At 43.8% G+C, this 16,274-nt stretch overlaps 1 protein-coding gene across 1 annotated transcript in view; it reads left to right on the top strand.

Moving 5' to 3' along the window:
- Positions 1-15,655, top strand: part of TSTD1 (thiosulfate sulfurtransferase like domain containing 1) — a 78,868-nt gene extending 63,213 nt beyond the window's left edge. The window contains exons 2-4 of the mRNA XM_078669456.1: positions 6,929-7,045; positions 11,246-11,405; positions 15,364-15,655. Of these exons, the coding sequence (XP_078525582.1) occupies positions 6,929-7,045; positions 11,246-11,405; positions 15,364-15,418 (332 nt within the window). The 3' untranslated portion in view covers positions 15,419-15,655. The remainder of the gene's footprint in view (positions 1-6,928; positions 7,046-11,245; positions 11,406-15,363) is intronic.
- The last annotated feature ends 619 nt before the right edge of the window (positions 15,656-16,274 follow it).

Genomic DNA, 16,274 nt, shown 5'->3' with positions numbered 1-16,274 from the left:
TTACTGACATTATTTCCCAGGGTAACGATCTAGCAGATCGCACAGCCAAGCTTACAGCACAGACTCCAGACATTCCAGTTAACATGACACACACTCCAGATCCGACTACATGTATGACAGTTAAGGACCCTACTCAAGATGTCATAGATATCCAGTTACATGCTACTCCCGAAGAAATCAAGAAATGGTCCGAACAAGGAGGGGTCCAGACAGATCAAGGATGGTTAACGAAAGGAAAAGCCACTTGGTTTCTCCCCGACTCTATGGTTCAAGTCATTATCAATACCGCACATAGTCCAGCACATTTAGGAGAAAAAGCTATGTTAGACAGTATCCAGAACATTTGGTTCAACAAGCATCTACGAGCTGCAGCCAAGCAGAAAGTCTGTACCTGTATGATATGTTGTCAGTTTAATCCAGGTAAAAGTGTCCCGGTGGAACAAGGTGGATTCCAACCTCCTGATCACCCTTTTGAAGTCCTCCAGATGGATTAGATTCAGATGGAGCGATGTCGAGGTTTCAAGTATGTCCTTGTAGTTGTATGCGCTTTGTCCAGGTGGACAGAAGCATATCCAGTCCCAGATTACACAGCCGCGACCACTGCCAAGCAGTTGGTTCGTGAGTTTTTCCCCCGTTATGGACTCCCTAGGGTCGTATATTCTGATAACGGCCAGCCATTCTCCTCAGAGTTAATGAAGCATGTTTCCCTTTTGTTAGGGTACCAGTGGAAGTTCCATTGTGTACGCCATCCTGAAGCAGCAGGTCTCGTAGAGAGACATAACCAGACCCTGAAAATTCGCATCGCCAAAGTATGTAAAGAGAAAGGTGTGGACTGGCTAGTAGCTCTGCCAGTCGCTTTGTTCTATATGCGCATGGTCGCACATTCCAGATCAGGTCTGTCCCCGTATGAGGTCGTTTTCGGCCGCCCCCCTAACATGTGGGGTACACCCAGACCCCGAAGTATTACCGATGTTTCAAGTAATATGCTGACAGATTACCTAGCTTCCTTGATGTCTGCCCTCAACTCTTGTCGTTCACAGGTTGCCGCCGCATTTCCAGACAATACCGAGGTGGCACCGCATGAAATCGTTCCAGGATCCATGGTCCTGGTGCGAAATTTTGACCGCTCAAGTCCGCTGGAGCCTCGCTGGAAGGAGCCCCGACAGGTCCTCCTCGCCACACGTACAGCCGTGAAGTTGGAGGGACGCAAAGGCTGGGTGCATCTTTCACATATAAAGAAGTTTTATGGACTGAAACCGGTCTCAAAGAACATTTCCCAGGATTCAAAGGATTACCAAAGTACTATTCTTAAGGACTGTCCCGCAAAGAACAATGATACTGCACCCTCCCCGTTAGAGAAAACCCCGCAGCAGGAGTATAAGTTGAAACTCCGGTCTAGTAAAATAAGTCAGCCAGTTTGATTGTCTAAGTCCTCCCCTAGGTGAAACGGTTAGACTGTTTCTGACATGTATAAAATAGACCCCCATAGTGAGAGAGTTAGTCAAAACTCAATTCGATGTATCGTTTTTCTAAGTTTCATATTATTTCTCAGCATTATGATTTCCTGCACCAGTTATGCATTTTATCTGTATTTTCCAGTCTCTCATGTAAATAAGTCTTCTAATGTTACAGTAGAACACACGTTTAGTGATCTGCCTCCTCATGAACTCTCTTACCGCCTCGCTATGCGAAATAATTCTTTCATCCGCATGTTACATTATTCACACCAGACCAGCAATGCCACTAATTGTTGGGTGTGTGGTCGACTCCCCCCTTTTCAGACACCGAAGGGAGTTCTGCCACTCTTTCCTTATCCTTTTTCACATAATGGTTCGTGTGGAGCATGGTCCACGTTAACGTCATCCTCAACAGATATGTCTTTTCTTAACAGTACATGTTTTCCAGACAAGCAAGGTCTTCCTCACAGAACAGGGTTAGATCTAGAAAATGAAGTGTATAATTTAGGTAATTATTCTTCGAATTTCATGGTCCTGAATGTTCAGTCTGATACTACTCCAGACTTACCTGCAATTTCAGTACTACCAGTCAAAGGCGAATTATGTGTCCGAAATAATGGTTCTACACAAGTAGGACATAGTGATTGTACTACTATTGTCAAGTATAGTGACAGTAGGAAATCTATTTTCAAAGCTTCACGTCATTCTTATTTTATTTGTGGTCAGACCGCATATGTTCGTCTGCCCCTCGATTGGGAGGGAACCTGTTACATTGCCTTCCTACTGCCACCGGTTTTTCTAGCCCCACCCGACTACCATAGGAATTCCCACCTAGTACATACTAGACACAAGAGAAACCTCCCGATTGTCGATTATACTGAAACTGCTCTAGAACAATATATAGATATCAATAAAGGTGTCTTCCCTTATTTAGGTACAGTTGTGAATAGTAAACTGATACGTAGGTTAACCAGAACACTCGAAGCAGTAGTAATTGAGACTACTTCTGCTCTAAGTAATTTAACCGAAGAACAATCCTTTATGAGAATTGTCGTGCTCCAGAATCGTCTCGTCCTTGACGTCATATTGGCCGATAGGGGCGGGGCCTGTAGAGTCATCGGATCTAGTTGCTGCATTTTCATTCCAAATAACGCGCCGTCTGTTTATTCAGCTATAACCAGACTTCATAAAATTGCCCATCTGTTACACCAAGATCCAGGCACCTGGACATGGTCCGGTTGGTTCTGGAATATAATTTCCGCCTGGGGATGGAAAGTCTTGTCCTTTCTAGGTATTGCAGTAGCGATCATATTTAGCTGCTGCCTCTGTATACAATGTGGCCCTGCGATTTGCGGCATTTGTGCTACCTCTTGTATTCCTAGTCCCAAGCCCCGTTCTAAAACACGTTCCCAGAAAATTCGTGACGAGCAAATGATACTGTATGAAATGATAGATGGTATCATGAATATTGATGTTTCCTGATGGAAACGTAGTGACAAGGAGGGAATGTGGAAAAGTAAATTTTGCTATGTTCTGTGTCCCTACGTGTCATCCATCATATGTTATCTGTGCATGATTAATATGCATATGTTATTCCCCATGTTCGATTAAAGACGCAATTATAGTTGTGTCCACCTTTAGTATGTCAGTTTCCAGTTCTCGTGAATACTACGAATATCAGGCCTATGTAAAGCTACGTTGCCACGTTTCTCAGTGTGCACGTTATTCCATTGTATAATCTCCGTTTCTAGGCCTCAAAAGGGCCTGGACACCAGATTCAGCTCCTGTCCCCTGAAGCCTCGCTGAGGAGCGATACAGCCCCCACCTGTATCATCGACCCTTCCCTTACTTCCTGCCTTACAGTGCCCGGTTCAGCCTGGCTCTGCTTCTGAGTCTGCCAAGAGTATGTTATGATTCGAGTTATCAGTACAGCCCTCCTTCTCTGCATTCCTAAAGCTACTGAATCGCATCAATAGTTTCCGTCATTGTCTAGCCTCTACGTCTCCATGTAAGAGAAATACTGCATTTAATGATCATTTAATATTCTTCATCACGCACTACATGTAGAATAATGCATGCTCCAGTCTTAGAGTCTGTTCGCCTTTACCCCGATAACATTTGGATTCTATCAACATGTTCTCTAAACATCAGATACTAGATACTGCTTAGGTACATGTCGCCCTGACTCTCCAGACTTCAGTCTCTGCTCCTAACACAGAGTTCGAAGCCCCCAGCTTCTCCTAGTAACACGTCATTGCCAGCTTGCGCGCACCATCAGGTTAGAGGTCCCGGCTCCTTAGGTAGCCCCCTCCATGGTTTCCACCCCATTCATGACATATTCTGTTACGTTTGCATCACATGTCTATGTATACGCTCTGTTACACCTCTTTTCACCCTTATCTTTCGCGACTGCTACGCGTCACGCCTATTGCTCTTCCCACTGCTACGCCTATTGCGATGTAATGCTATGTGTTTGCGTTATGTATATATGCTCATGTACTGTTATTAAAAAGTTATCCTTCCTAGCCTTCTTGTCCAGATCCTGGCAGCGCTGCCAGGGCTTGCCATCCTATTCCTGTGCAGGTTGTCCTGTCCCTGTCCTTATGCTGTATTAAACCTGCAAAAACTCCTACTACCTCGAATCTTGACTCTTATTTATTGAGCTATCTGTTATTCATTTATGCATTCAAAAAGAGAGGTATTATTTATTTATTTACCACAGAAGGAGGCTGAGTGTCTGCGCGTAGGGCTTCAAATTAAGCTACATTTAGGAGCCTTGTGCAAAGTCAGTAGAAGGACTTTAGGAGTCAGACCTTCCTATGCTGCGACTGTTTAGAAACCAAATACTTTTAACACTTTATTAAAGGATGTATACAAGAAAAGCAAGATGGGAAATTTTAAAATGCTCTGTAAATGTGAACAAATTTGAAGTTGACGGCTAGCATTTTAACTTAGTATGCTTAGCTTGACTTGAAGGAGCAACATTAAACAGCAAATGGACTGTAGCATAAATGACTGAGGGTCTCAATGGAAGGGTTGGTATGGAAACCTCGCCCGCCACCCATTGGGCATAATCATGGGCAGTATTGAAAGCAGGCAGGGCAGTGGGCTTGTATGCAGTGCTTAATGTGTAAAAATGGAAGTGCGAAGACCCATGGTATTTCAGAGGAGTCCCCTGCAGCTGGCACCACTCGCTTATCACTGTAAACTGTAGGTTTCAGTCCTTATTTTAACATTTGTAAGGTGCATTAAATAACTATATTCCCAACTAACAAGCTCTGGTAAAAAATACACAAACCATGCCACCCTGTGGTGGATTCTAATAAATACATGCTGGTGTTTACAAATGCAAATGACACACACTTGATTGACGGAATGCAGAACAAATCAAAACTTTCACCCCCAGTCAAGAGATCTGGGTTGAATCCATCATTCTTTTACTCACCATGCCACCCCAGTTTAGACCTTGCCATATGCAAATCAGTCTTGACCCTGTGCCTCATGGGGACAGTCCAGCCCGAACTGCCAAGCCAGGTCCTCCGTGGACCGGAAACAAGCATCCTAGGACCGGTTTTGGGGTTTCAAGTGCTTAATTTATGAAATATGAAGTCCAGGAGCTCAAATGTTTGTCAGGGGCCACACCTACTTTTCACGGACCCCACCCACTTCCTCCACTGGCTCCACCTACTTATTCTATTGGCTCCACCCACATCCTCAACTGGCACTGCTAAAACTCAGATGTAATACCCAATCTGAATATTATGTTTCTTTCGTCTTCATTGATTGAATTTGCATGCCACAGTGTTATTCATACTTTTTTAAATGTCACCCTTACACACTTTCATGCTACTATAAAGAACCATCAGACAGCGAGTCTAAAACTGATCTCAAACTTATGGGCCCGGCCCTTTCGGAATCATGGACCGGCCTTTATTGTTGAGTTGCCAGTTATTAAAACAATGATTGCCTGCATTAAGCAGCATGATGTCACTTCCGGGAGGGCAGCAGGGTATTTAGGTGGGCGCCACACCTGAATATTCCTTTTTTTGTGGCCAGCAGCAGAGGGCGATGGGGCCGCTAAAAATGAGAACCTCAGGCCATAAGGGGCAATGAGAAGAATGCGGCGGTGACCCCTTCTTCCCGGAAGGTACAGTTGGTGTCCTGACAGCTGGGGTTGGCCTTAACTCGCTCCATAGTGGCACGGGAGCAGCAACCATGAAAATCATTGGGCCGCAGCCCCAATGCGAAATATACAGCACCGGATGAATAATAAGGTGGCAATGTAATGCCTGGAAACTGGTCCACGATGGGTGTAAGCGGTTAGTCCTAAACGGTGCTGCACTCGTATGATCACCCGTAAGTTAACTCTACCTATGTACTGCATAACAGAATATGAATAAACTTGCAACAGTTTTCCCACACAAAATGTGTGTGGTCTGTTTTGTTGATGATGCAATTGTATTTTGTCACAAATGTATGTGAGTAGGCATGTCAGAGGACAGAGGGGCTAGGGGTGGAAATGCTTAGGGAATGAGTCAAGATGTCTGCGGGAGGACTAGAAGTTTATTCTGTAGCCTGTGAGAAGTGTTTGGTGTTAGCGAGGGGGAGGAAAGGAAGACCCTTAAAATGAGAGTAATGTTTTCTAGAGGGAGGGTGGATTTAGAGTTCATTTGTTATTACACTGTTAGGCAGGGTTTTAATTGGGATGAAAAAACTGGGGGGGTCTCTTAAGGGGGCGTGACCATTGTAATTAAGGGGGTGGCTTAAAAACACGTAAGCTAAAAGTTTGTGCTTACTAGCATTGTGTGCCACCCGACTGGTATTTTGCTGTTTTTGTCATTGCATCCAGATATATGATACAAGTAACATCATACCTACAACAAGTCAGGACTATTGGCTTTGTCAATGGTTGTTAGTTGCATAAGATAAATAAGCAGCAACTGTGGCTTGTATACAATATTGAAACATCTTCCACATAAAGCCCTTATGACACCACAACAATGTTACTGCTCCGGAGTTCCAAAAAGAGAAGAGAAATCCAGAGAGAAAATGACTCTCTTTAAAGGATTTCTCTTCTCCTACAATGCTCGAAAAAGACCGCCTGCCAGGGCACAAAACAGAGCCTGATAGAGACCCATTTCGAGGCCTCCTTAAAAAAAACTGCCGGTGCTCAGACCCGGTGAGACCCGGACCACTTAAGGCCCTGCTGTTAGGGACACCTAGACTAAACAGTTCAGCCAATAATGCTTGCTTCCGAATAAAGCAGCATTTTCCTCAAAATAACCGGAATGTCGCCCTTCCATAGGGGCTCCAGTTACCAATCACATCCCATTGTTACTACCCAAGGGTCATCGAAGCAAAATCTTTGTAGGTTGACGAGTTTGGGAAATCCACGAGTTTTTCCGTTTGAAAGTTATATACAGATTTTAATTTTTGGATTTCTTTTTCTTTTCTAATTGTTTCTCAAAAAGTTAAAGTTATTTCATATGAAGATCTGAAGAAAGTGACTGGGAAAGTTCCAATTTTCGACGTGAGATCGCCGGAGGAGGTCTCCAATGGGAAAATCCCGAGCTCTGTTAATATTCCAGGTAAAGAGTCACACTTCTTTTTATTTCTTGACGATCATTTTCGCTAGATGAGTAATCTGTGCACAATTGCATGCATTTTAATTTTAGACACTTCATGAAAATGGAGAAGGGACTAGATCTGGGGTCTAATTGCCCATTTTTTTCCTAACTGTTCGTTGCTCTGCCTTCATAAAGAAGTGTGAAGAAACTGGCCTGAGACCCAGTGTTGCACAGTTGGTTTTGTAAGCTCATTGTATGATATACCATTTTTTTCTACTGCTCTCCCATCATGTCTAAGCACTGTAAATAACAGGTTTTACTCCATCCAGATATGCAGGCCTCAAAATTGAAGAAGTCTAAAGGTGGCCCTGGCGGGTTTGATTTTTTTCTTTTTGAGTTCTCTAAAGATTTCAGTGGCGAGCGTTTAAGCCACTCCAGCACCTTCCTGGGGCGTGAAGGAAGTCGGAAAGTAGTGGTTCGTTCCTTATATTGCACCTCTGAGCATTCTTTAAAACTTCACACACACCTCCAACATTGTCCATTCACCCACACATATTATACCTAACTTTTTACACTCAAAGGATTCCATTTACCAAGGTATTTCTCTCCATAATTACAAGTTTACAGCCCAAAATACCCTTTAACACCTTCCTGGAATTCCTGGTGGGTGTAAATGCATTTACTACTGCAAATTCCCTGCCACCAAGTGGGGAGAAATCTACAGTAGGAAATCTGACTCGGGGTTATGTAAGAGGGTGTTCCAGGCCATGGTTTGTTAGGAAGTATGAGAACGCCAACAACATCTATGTTTGCGGCCATTCCCAAAACTCTTCTTTCACCTTTTCCAACATGGATATAAACAGTTGGCAATAGCTGGAGGAATTCCCCTTACATGATAGGAAAGGGGAAAGATCACCTTGAGTTTTTCCTATGGAGAAAAAAAGGGTTTTTCACAGCAGTCTCTGCCCTTTGTAAATGTAAATGTTGAGTATTTATATAGCGCACTTCTACCCGGAGGCCTCGTAGCGCTGTATTCATACCGCTGCGGAACCCATCCTGGCTTTCCTGTGAAATGTCCACTCCTGGGCACCCCCAAGGTGAAGCCAGGCATCCACAGCGCTGCTGGGGCCGTTGTGGAGATTAAGCAAGCTATTGCCCAGAGTCACAGAGTGGGACCCATGATTAGAATAGGCACCTAGGTGAGAATTATCAGGTCTGTGGAAATTGAGTCCAAGAGCCGCCGAGGCGAGAATTGAACCCTGGTCCCGGGCCAGACCTCTGCATCAGGGTCTGCCGCTCTAACCATTGAGCCACGCTTTGTGGAGTCAGAGTTTTATGTTCCATAGCACGGGTACTCGCAAACATTTTTCCAGGGGCCAAAGATTTTGGTCTGTGGTGTGACCGAAGGCTGCACTGATGCCTGTAGTTTGGCGGTGGGTGGTGGCCGGGGTTGGGGGGGATCAGTGCAGAGGAAGCAGGCCTTGTACATCTAGCGGCTGAACAGCACAATGTGAAACCAGAAAACCTGGGGTCAATCCCGCGTTCCCCAATTTGGCCAAACAGTGTGATTGTAGCCAATTGATGTATTTCACTTTCCCTTCCCTTTTCTATATTATCACATATAACAGGACCTCGAAATACATGACTTCAGGATGTGTGCTGTACAAAACCTTCTCCTGGGTTTAGATTTGATAAACCTTAATGTTGTTCATGTTTAATAAATAGCAACCCAGGCCAACCAAAGCGTGCACATAAGAACCAACTTGCCTCTTAGTTCACTATTAGCATTGTTGTCGGGGTGGGGTAGAGTAATATTTCTAAATTCATGTTTAAAAACAATGACATTAACAACATATACTAATCTAATCTGATGTACTAAGGTGAAATAGTGTAGCATCTAAATGAAATACACTTTTTGAATTTTGAAGAGACTTAATCATATTTGTACATGTTTACTACAAGAAGTCTTTAATAATTAAGCTGCTCCCAGAGTTCAGCAGTGCGGGACGCCCTAGTTACTTCTTGTCTTTCACTTCAATTAACTGTTAAATAAATACTTGCCCATTTGTTTAATGTCTTTTTAATGTTAATGCTGAGTCGAGTAAACAGCAGCCCAGTGCTGCTGTTGACGAGGATCCACATGGAAATGTCAGGAGGGCCACATACAGACCCATGGTGGTACTTTGAGCAGCCCTGTACAATTGAATAGCAGGATTCTAGTGCCACACAAGCCACATAACATTTCTAGTATAACACCTGGAAGGAAGCCTTTCCTTAATTAAAATTTCCTGGCACAGTAGTAGGAATTTTGATGAATGCAAAAACAAAAAAACAATTGTAACTTCATAGTGAAACACCGTTATGTTGTCTCTGAAATGGGGGCAGTGCTTAATTTGAGCAATTGGTTCCCGGTGCTCGGCACCGGCACTTGATTGTCAGCACCGGCTCTAGTGACCATTCACCACATGGTAGCGCTGTCTGTTTAATTTTGGGATGAGCACAAAAACTGTGTTTATTAAGTGAAATCACATTGAAAATGAATAATGCCAGGCTCTCACGCCCTTATTATAGCTTTGTGTGGCCTGAAATAGTCCGAATTGTCACACTTGTATGAGTGCGATGGTTAGGTGTTATGTTGATACTGTCATTGGCAGCACTGGCAGGGGCAACGCGTGGTGCAGGCTGCAGGGGCCTTACGAGAGGGGTCATGGCACTTATGTTTTTTTTTTTTACAAATTAAGCACTGATCGGGAAATAACCGTTTGTGCAAGTTTTCATTGATTCCAAGCACTTTTCCACCCATATTTACTACCTGCTGTTAGCAGATTGCAAATCAGAGTGGAGGGGGTCGGTCAGGTCAGGTCTTGGCAGAACATTCTCTCCCACTGGTGGCAGGAGCAGCAGTTGTTTTATTGGCTGAGTAAAATAAAGGGTGTGTTTCTGCAGCCAATGAAAACAGGCTTGGTATTCCAGCACTCAGGAATACTGCGTGTGATACACTGGGCCGCTTGGAATTGACCGGGACAGTATTACCCAGGGGAATATCACCCTGGACAACTCTTTTATGTAGTTGGAGGTTATTCTGCCCGAACCTAGATGGTTGAATTTTGGAATTGTGTGGGTGAATTGGGTTCTTCATAAGAATTTGTCTATGTCTCTTGCCAGAACTGCTCTGCACCAACTGCTCCTTGGTGTCTCTGAGTTCCAAGCTCGCCCCAACATGGTTGTAGTCTTCTAAGTAAAACCCTCTTGCCCAATTCACAACACCAGAGGCAGCCTAGCGCACCGTCCGCCCTGCAGGATTAACAATAATCTCTCAACACTGGCTTCTGCCAGGCCATATTAACCGATTCAGAAAGGGGGTGGTGATGGACAGAGCATCTGAGTTAAACAGAACACTCATACCCAGTCAAAAGATCAGGGCTTGATCCATCACCGTTTTTTAGCTCACTGCACCATCCCAGTTCAGAACCTGGCTATATGCAAATTAGTCTGACCCTGGCCCAGTGCATCATGGGAACAGGGCAGACCAAACTACCAAGACAATTCTTTACTGGAAAGGAAACAAGCTTCCGGGGACCGGTTTCTGGCATTACAGCCGTCTTCGGCCCGGCTTGCTTGAATCCTGATGGTGCAGTGAGCAAGGGACTCAGGTTCTGAGCTGGGATGGTGCAGTGAGCTAAAAAAACGGTGATGGATCAAGCCCTGATCTTTTGACTGGGTATGAGTGTTCTGTTTAACTCAGATGCTCTGCCCATCACCACCCCCTTTTCTGAATCGTTTAGGCCATATTAACAGGGCGGGTCTGGGCGTAGCAAGCATTTGTCATTTTTCCAGGAGACTGCAAGGGTGGGGCCAGTTTTGAAGCAGTGGGGGTCAGTTTTGTGTTAAAGTGCTGCAATATAAGCCCCCAGTACCAAAAGTAGCAGTGCTTCACATTTGCACACCGCTGTTCCACCCCGGTGGGGGGGGCCTGGTCCTACAACATTGCTAGGGCTGCTTTGGGTTCCCAGACCAGCCCTGCATACTATGGCAGAATGTGTACTGTATAAATATGATGGCCTACCATGCTCTTAGGTACCCAGTTTCTATATTTCATTTCCTGGAAGACACCATCCATTGCTGAAACAAATTTGACCGTATAACTATTGCTCATAGGAAGATAAGTAGGTGGGTCTTGTGGTCCAGTTAAACAATTGTCTCGTTTGCTCTTTCCCTTAGTTGATGAGATCGACCAAGCTCTGAAAATGGACCCCGAAGACTTTAAGAAAAAATATGCTGTGAACAAACCGACACCAGGGGACGACATTGTCGTGCATTGTCAGATGGGCCGAAGGGGCGCGCGGGCTGCTGAGATTGCCATGGCTCAGGGATTTTCAAAGTAGGTGCACCTTCTGTGATCGACCACCTTCCTCTGCAATTTGTACAGATTTTCTCAATCTCCCCAGTGCACATTTGAGTATCGCAGTGACGTGGTAGCTATTTAGGGTCTGCTGATTCCTACAAGATGCCCAGTTCCTATTGAAAATGCCCTATCACAAAGATTATGCACGTGTCTGGATCTGTATATATGATCTGCAATCCTAGTAATCTAAAGTCATACCACATCAGATTTCGGCATGCAATAAAAGGCAGGCTGTAGGTCTGGCTTAGGTTTAGTCCAAGGAAGCAAGGCGTCATGTCGCATGTTCCTTTGGGAAACATCCTTTACCACGAAACCATTACAACGTGGTGTGGTTACATCGCGGTTTTGACAAGGCAAGTCGTTACATCGACTTGCACTGCAGGGCGCTCTAGACTAAGAAATAGTGTGAACTACTATTCCAACACCTTCCCTACTGTACGTATACTGGAGTTGGAATAGTAATGCACACTATTCCTAAGTCCAGCGCTCTCCAGCATAAGTCAGTGTAACGACTTGCATTGTCAAGACCGCGATGTAACATACCGCGTTGTGATGGTACACGTTGTATCATCATACATCCGTTCCTTTGAATCTGGCTACTTTGGGAGTTTTTGTGGATGGTCATACTTTTCTTATCTTCAAACATTCATTTAAGCCTGTGCAATTGGAAAATATGCTTCCCATGGTTTACATTATCATATTTTTACTTTGCTAATGTCCATCCAACAGGCGATTCCTAGATGCAAATGTTTGCAGTTTGTTTTCTGTGTCCAGTTTACTGCACATGTGGAAAACCATCTTCCTTGACACTCTACCGATCTGTCCTCCTGTATTTCCCTTTCTCCTTGGAGGCAGTCTCTTTTTACTTTAAAGCTTATTGCTTTTATGTTTTTTGTTTGTTACCCTCAGCTCGGGTCTGTTACTGTACCCAAAGGCTCTTGGCAAGGAAAGGATAACCAATAGTGTGAAGAGTTTCAAATTAAAATCAAAACCTCGGTAATCGTTGGACACATGAAGGAAGGAGGAAACTAGCTTTATTTGTTGTTATAGTGCAATTGTGTCAGCCAGAAACATCGTAGAATGCTTTAAACTGTTCTATGAAATGGCAACAAAAATCAAACCGTTCTGGCAAATCCAGAATAGAAAAACAATAATAAGAGTGAAATACAATAATAAGAGTGAAATATCATAAGAGGCAGTACATGCAGAGAAATCCCAGCTTTCACCTGCAACCTGGCATTGTCCGATCCTTCAGTGATGGGAAGGAAAAGATGGAAAAGCTTTCCTCACAAGCAATGGTTTAGCCAATAGGCCTGGGTTTAATATGCGAACACATGCAGCTTTAGCACATAAAAGCGAAGTGAGAGAGAAGCAGTGGACAGAGAGCGCTACAGATGTAAAGCAGTCCCTCACGCAGTTTGATGAAAGCACTGGAGTGAGGTTGAACGATACACCCAAACAGCCAATATTTTATTTTTATTTATTTTCAAGGTTTTATATAGCGCGAACAAGATCCTTACAGACATCAGAGCGCTTTACATATAATGAGAAGACAAAAAATGGAATACAGGGGAAAGAGAAACAGTTAAATAGTATTTACACAGTTTTAAGTTCAAGTGAATTTAGCCAGGAGGATCGATTTGACTTCCTTTTTGAAGGATGCAGTGGATGAGATAAGTCTTATTTCTGGAGGGAGGGCATTCCAAATCCTGGGGGCCATCCCTGAGAAGGGGCGTTTGTATGTTTTTGTCTTGTGGAATTTTTGTGCTTTCAGGAGGAGAGTTTGTGCGCTTCTTGTTGTTCTTGAACCTCCTGAGATTGTCAATTTCTGTGCGATGTAACTAGGCGAATTGTGGTGTATGGCCTTATGAGTAATGCACGCAATTTTCAGGTGTATTCTGGCTTCATAGGGTAACCAGTTCAGAGATTTTAAGTCGGGGAGATGTGTGAGCGTTTTTTTGATCCAGTGATGAGTCTTCCTGCAGCATTGATAGAAGCTTTTAGTGGTGCGGTTGTAGATAGGGGGAGGCCACAGAGTGAGGTGCTTCCATAATCGATCCGAGGGATAACTAACGCTCGGACCGCAGTTCGGAAGTAGTTGGCTGGGAGGAAAGGTTTCAGCTTCCTCAAGGTGTTGATTTGGAAATTGGCTCCCTTCGTTACATTGCTGATATGTCGTTGCATATTGAGATTGGAGTCCAGGGTTATACCTAAAGATTTTGCTGAGTCTACGATGATGGGTTGGACGTTGAATGCATTGAGGTGTTTAAGCCAATCCTGAGCTATGTGGTTTTTGGCGGGGGGAGCTATTAGTAAGAACTCAGTTTTTGGAGCATTAAGTTTGAGATGGTTCTCTGCCAACCATGTCTGTGTTTCCTTAAGAGTTGAGTTGAGAAGTTTGATGTCTTCAGGGGATTGAAGTTTGAGGTAGAGTTGGGTGTCGTCAGCATACATGTGGAATTGCACATTAGAGGCATGAAGCAGTACGGTGAGTGGCTCCATGACTAGATTGAAAAGTGTAGGGGATAAGGCTGATCCTTGCGGGACACCTAGTGTTACTGGGGCAGGGCTGGAAAAAGTGTTGTTGATTTTGAATTTCTGAGTCCTATTGAGGAGGAAGGAGGTGAACCATTTGAGTATTGTTCCCGAAAGACCCATTCTGGTGTTCAGCAGATCGAGTAAGTTCTCATGTTTGACCGTGTCGAATGCTGAAGACCGGTCGAGAAGGATGAGGAGGCAGGTACCATTTTGGTCAAGAATTTGAAGTACATCATCAGTAATGTGAGTCATGGCTGTTTCTGTGCGGTGGCCTGCGCGGAAGCCGGATTGGTGTCGGTTGAGGAGGTCAAAGTGATCGATGTGTTTTGTCAGTTGGAGGTGAACACATTTTTTTAACAGTTTGGCTAAGGTAGGGATGTTGGAGATAGGGCGATAGTTATTAAGGTCAGTAGGGTCAGCTGTGGGTTTCTTGAGTATGGGCGATACTTGTCTCACTTTGAGGGTGCTCTACTGGGTGGATCCAAGAAGTAATTGACTACGTCTCAAGCCAATGGGTAAAAGAGGGTGGTCTAAGAAAGCCATTGGTTGAAAGGCCGGACTCAAAGCCCTCTCTTTATTGTTGGTAATAGGTCTGTTTGATAGCTGCACTGTCGAAACTCAGATCTAAAAAGTAGGTTTTGCAACAGTGGGTAGGTAACAAGTCTCATTGGGCTGTAGGTGGCTAAACAAAAACACCACCCGCCCACAACCATGGAGGAGTGGTTTCGGCTGCCCAGTCTGCAGACCACTAGAGCATGAACGGGTAATGAGAATCTGCTAGAAGAAAGAAATAAAATGCAGGTGCAGAAGAGGGAATAACGTGAACACATTTTGACCAGCTTCTATTAATGCTTTCAGAAAGAATGGGACTAATGCCAAAATGTTCAGAGAAGAAAACCAAGATTACATTAAAGTAAACTATGTGAAGACATAAACAAGAGAAACTCTGTTGAATTATTCATGATAAGAAAGTGACGTGCCATTCGGTCTTTAACCATGGAAGAGTTTGGAGTTACAGACATACATTATTGATTCTGGAGTTGCATCCCAAAAAAACATTCTTGGAGCCATAACCGAGCTTTTGACATTCAGTTTTGACTTGTCCTCTCCTTTTCTAAATTATGTATTGGAGTGTCACCTACAGTTCTTTACTTTTACATCTACTTCTTACTCCTGATGTAGTCTCTTCCTCTGTCTTTCTCTCTACTAGATATGTATACCCTCAGCCTGTGTGTAGGAGCTAACTTGTCTTCTTTTTAAAATGTTTCTAACTTTATTTTCTGTCTTTGCTTCTCACTCTCTTAAATTATTTTGAAAGCTCTTCAGTTTTGACAATATCAAATTTAGTATTCACAGTTTTAATCAGTCACTTTTTGTGTACATTGTGTAATTCCAGAGTCCAGAATTATGCTGGTGGCTACAAAGAATGGTCAGAAAAAGGTGGAAAATGATGAACTTCTCCTGGTCACCAGCTAAGGAAAGTGCTGCTGTCCCTCTTGTTAATCCGCCCACCACTAAGTTCTACTGGCGATGGAATGTGCAGTAACCCCGCCCGGTGAATTTCTTTTATTCATGGACAGCTTGGATGTGAAGATGAACATTAATGTTCTTGTGTGGGTTTTTTTTTAACCCTCTTGGTTTTAGTTTGTGAATTTACTAATATTTAAATAAAATGATGTAATTTGTAACTCGTGTAACTTTATTTGACCCTATTGGTCTGCTCCTGCGCCGGTGCTTCTGAAATGCTGCACAGCAGCAGCTAAACTGAACCATGGGTATGTTTAATATTTAATAGAGAAATCAATGAGCCATCTATCCTTTCACTCACCCTTCCAAACCTCATTTTACTACTATGATCTACCAATAAACAAGTTCTAGACTCTTTCCTCTTCTTTGCCTCCATTATCCTTTTCAATCCAACTACCAGACTGGCATGTCCACCGCTCAAATTAAACCATTTTTCCCTATACTAATCCTTTTTGGGTTCTGGAGTAGTGTCCTACTTGTCGAAAGGGCTTCGACGTCTCTTCAGGGGTAGTAAGCGCTACAATTATCAACCCAAGAAGGTTTGAACTAACGGTAGAAGTAGGTGTCACACCATAGTCCACAATTTGTCAGCCATGTACCTTTGCTCCGTCTACCATATGTCAGCAGTGCTCTGTAGCTCAGTCTAACATATGTCAGCAGTGCTCTGTAGCTCAGTGTACCATATGTCAGCAGTGCTCTGTAGCTCAGTCTACCATATGTCAGCAGTGCTCTGTAGCTTAGTCTAACATATGTCAGCAGTGCTCTGTAGCTCAGTGTACC

This window comes from Lissotriton helveticus, chromosome 12, assembly GCF_964261635.1.
Source record: "Lissotriton helveticus chromosome 12, aLisHel1.1, whole genome shotgun sequence".
Classification (NCBI taxonomy): domain Eukaryota; kingdom Metazoa; phylum Chordata; class Amphibia; order Caudata; family Salamandridae; genus Lissotriton; species Lissotriton helveticus.
Note: the sequence above shows the minus strand (reverse complement) of the source record. Positions and strands in the feature narration are given on the sequence as shown.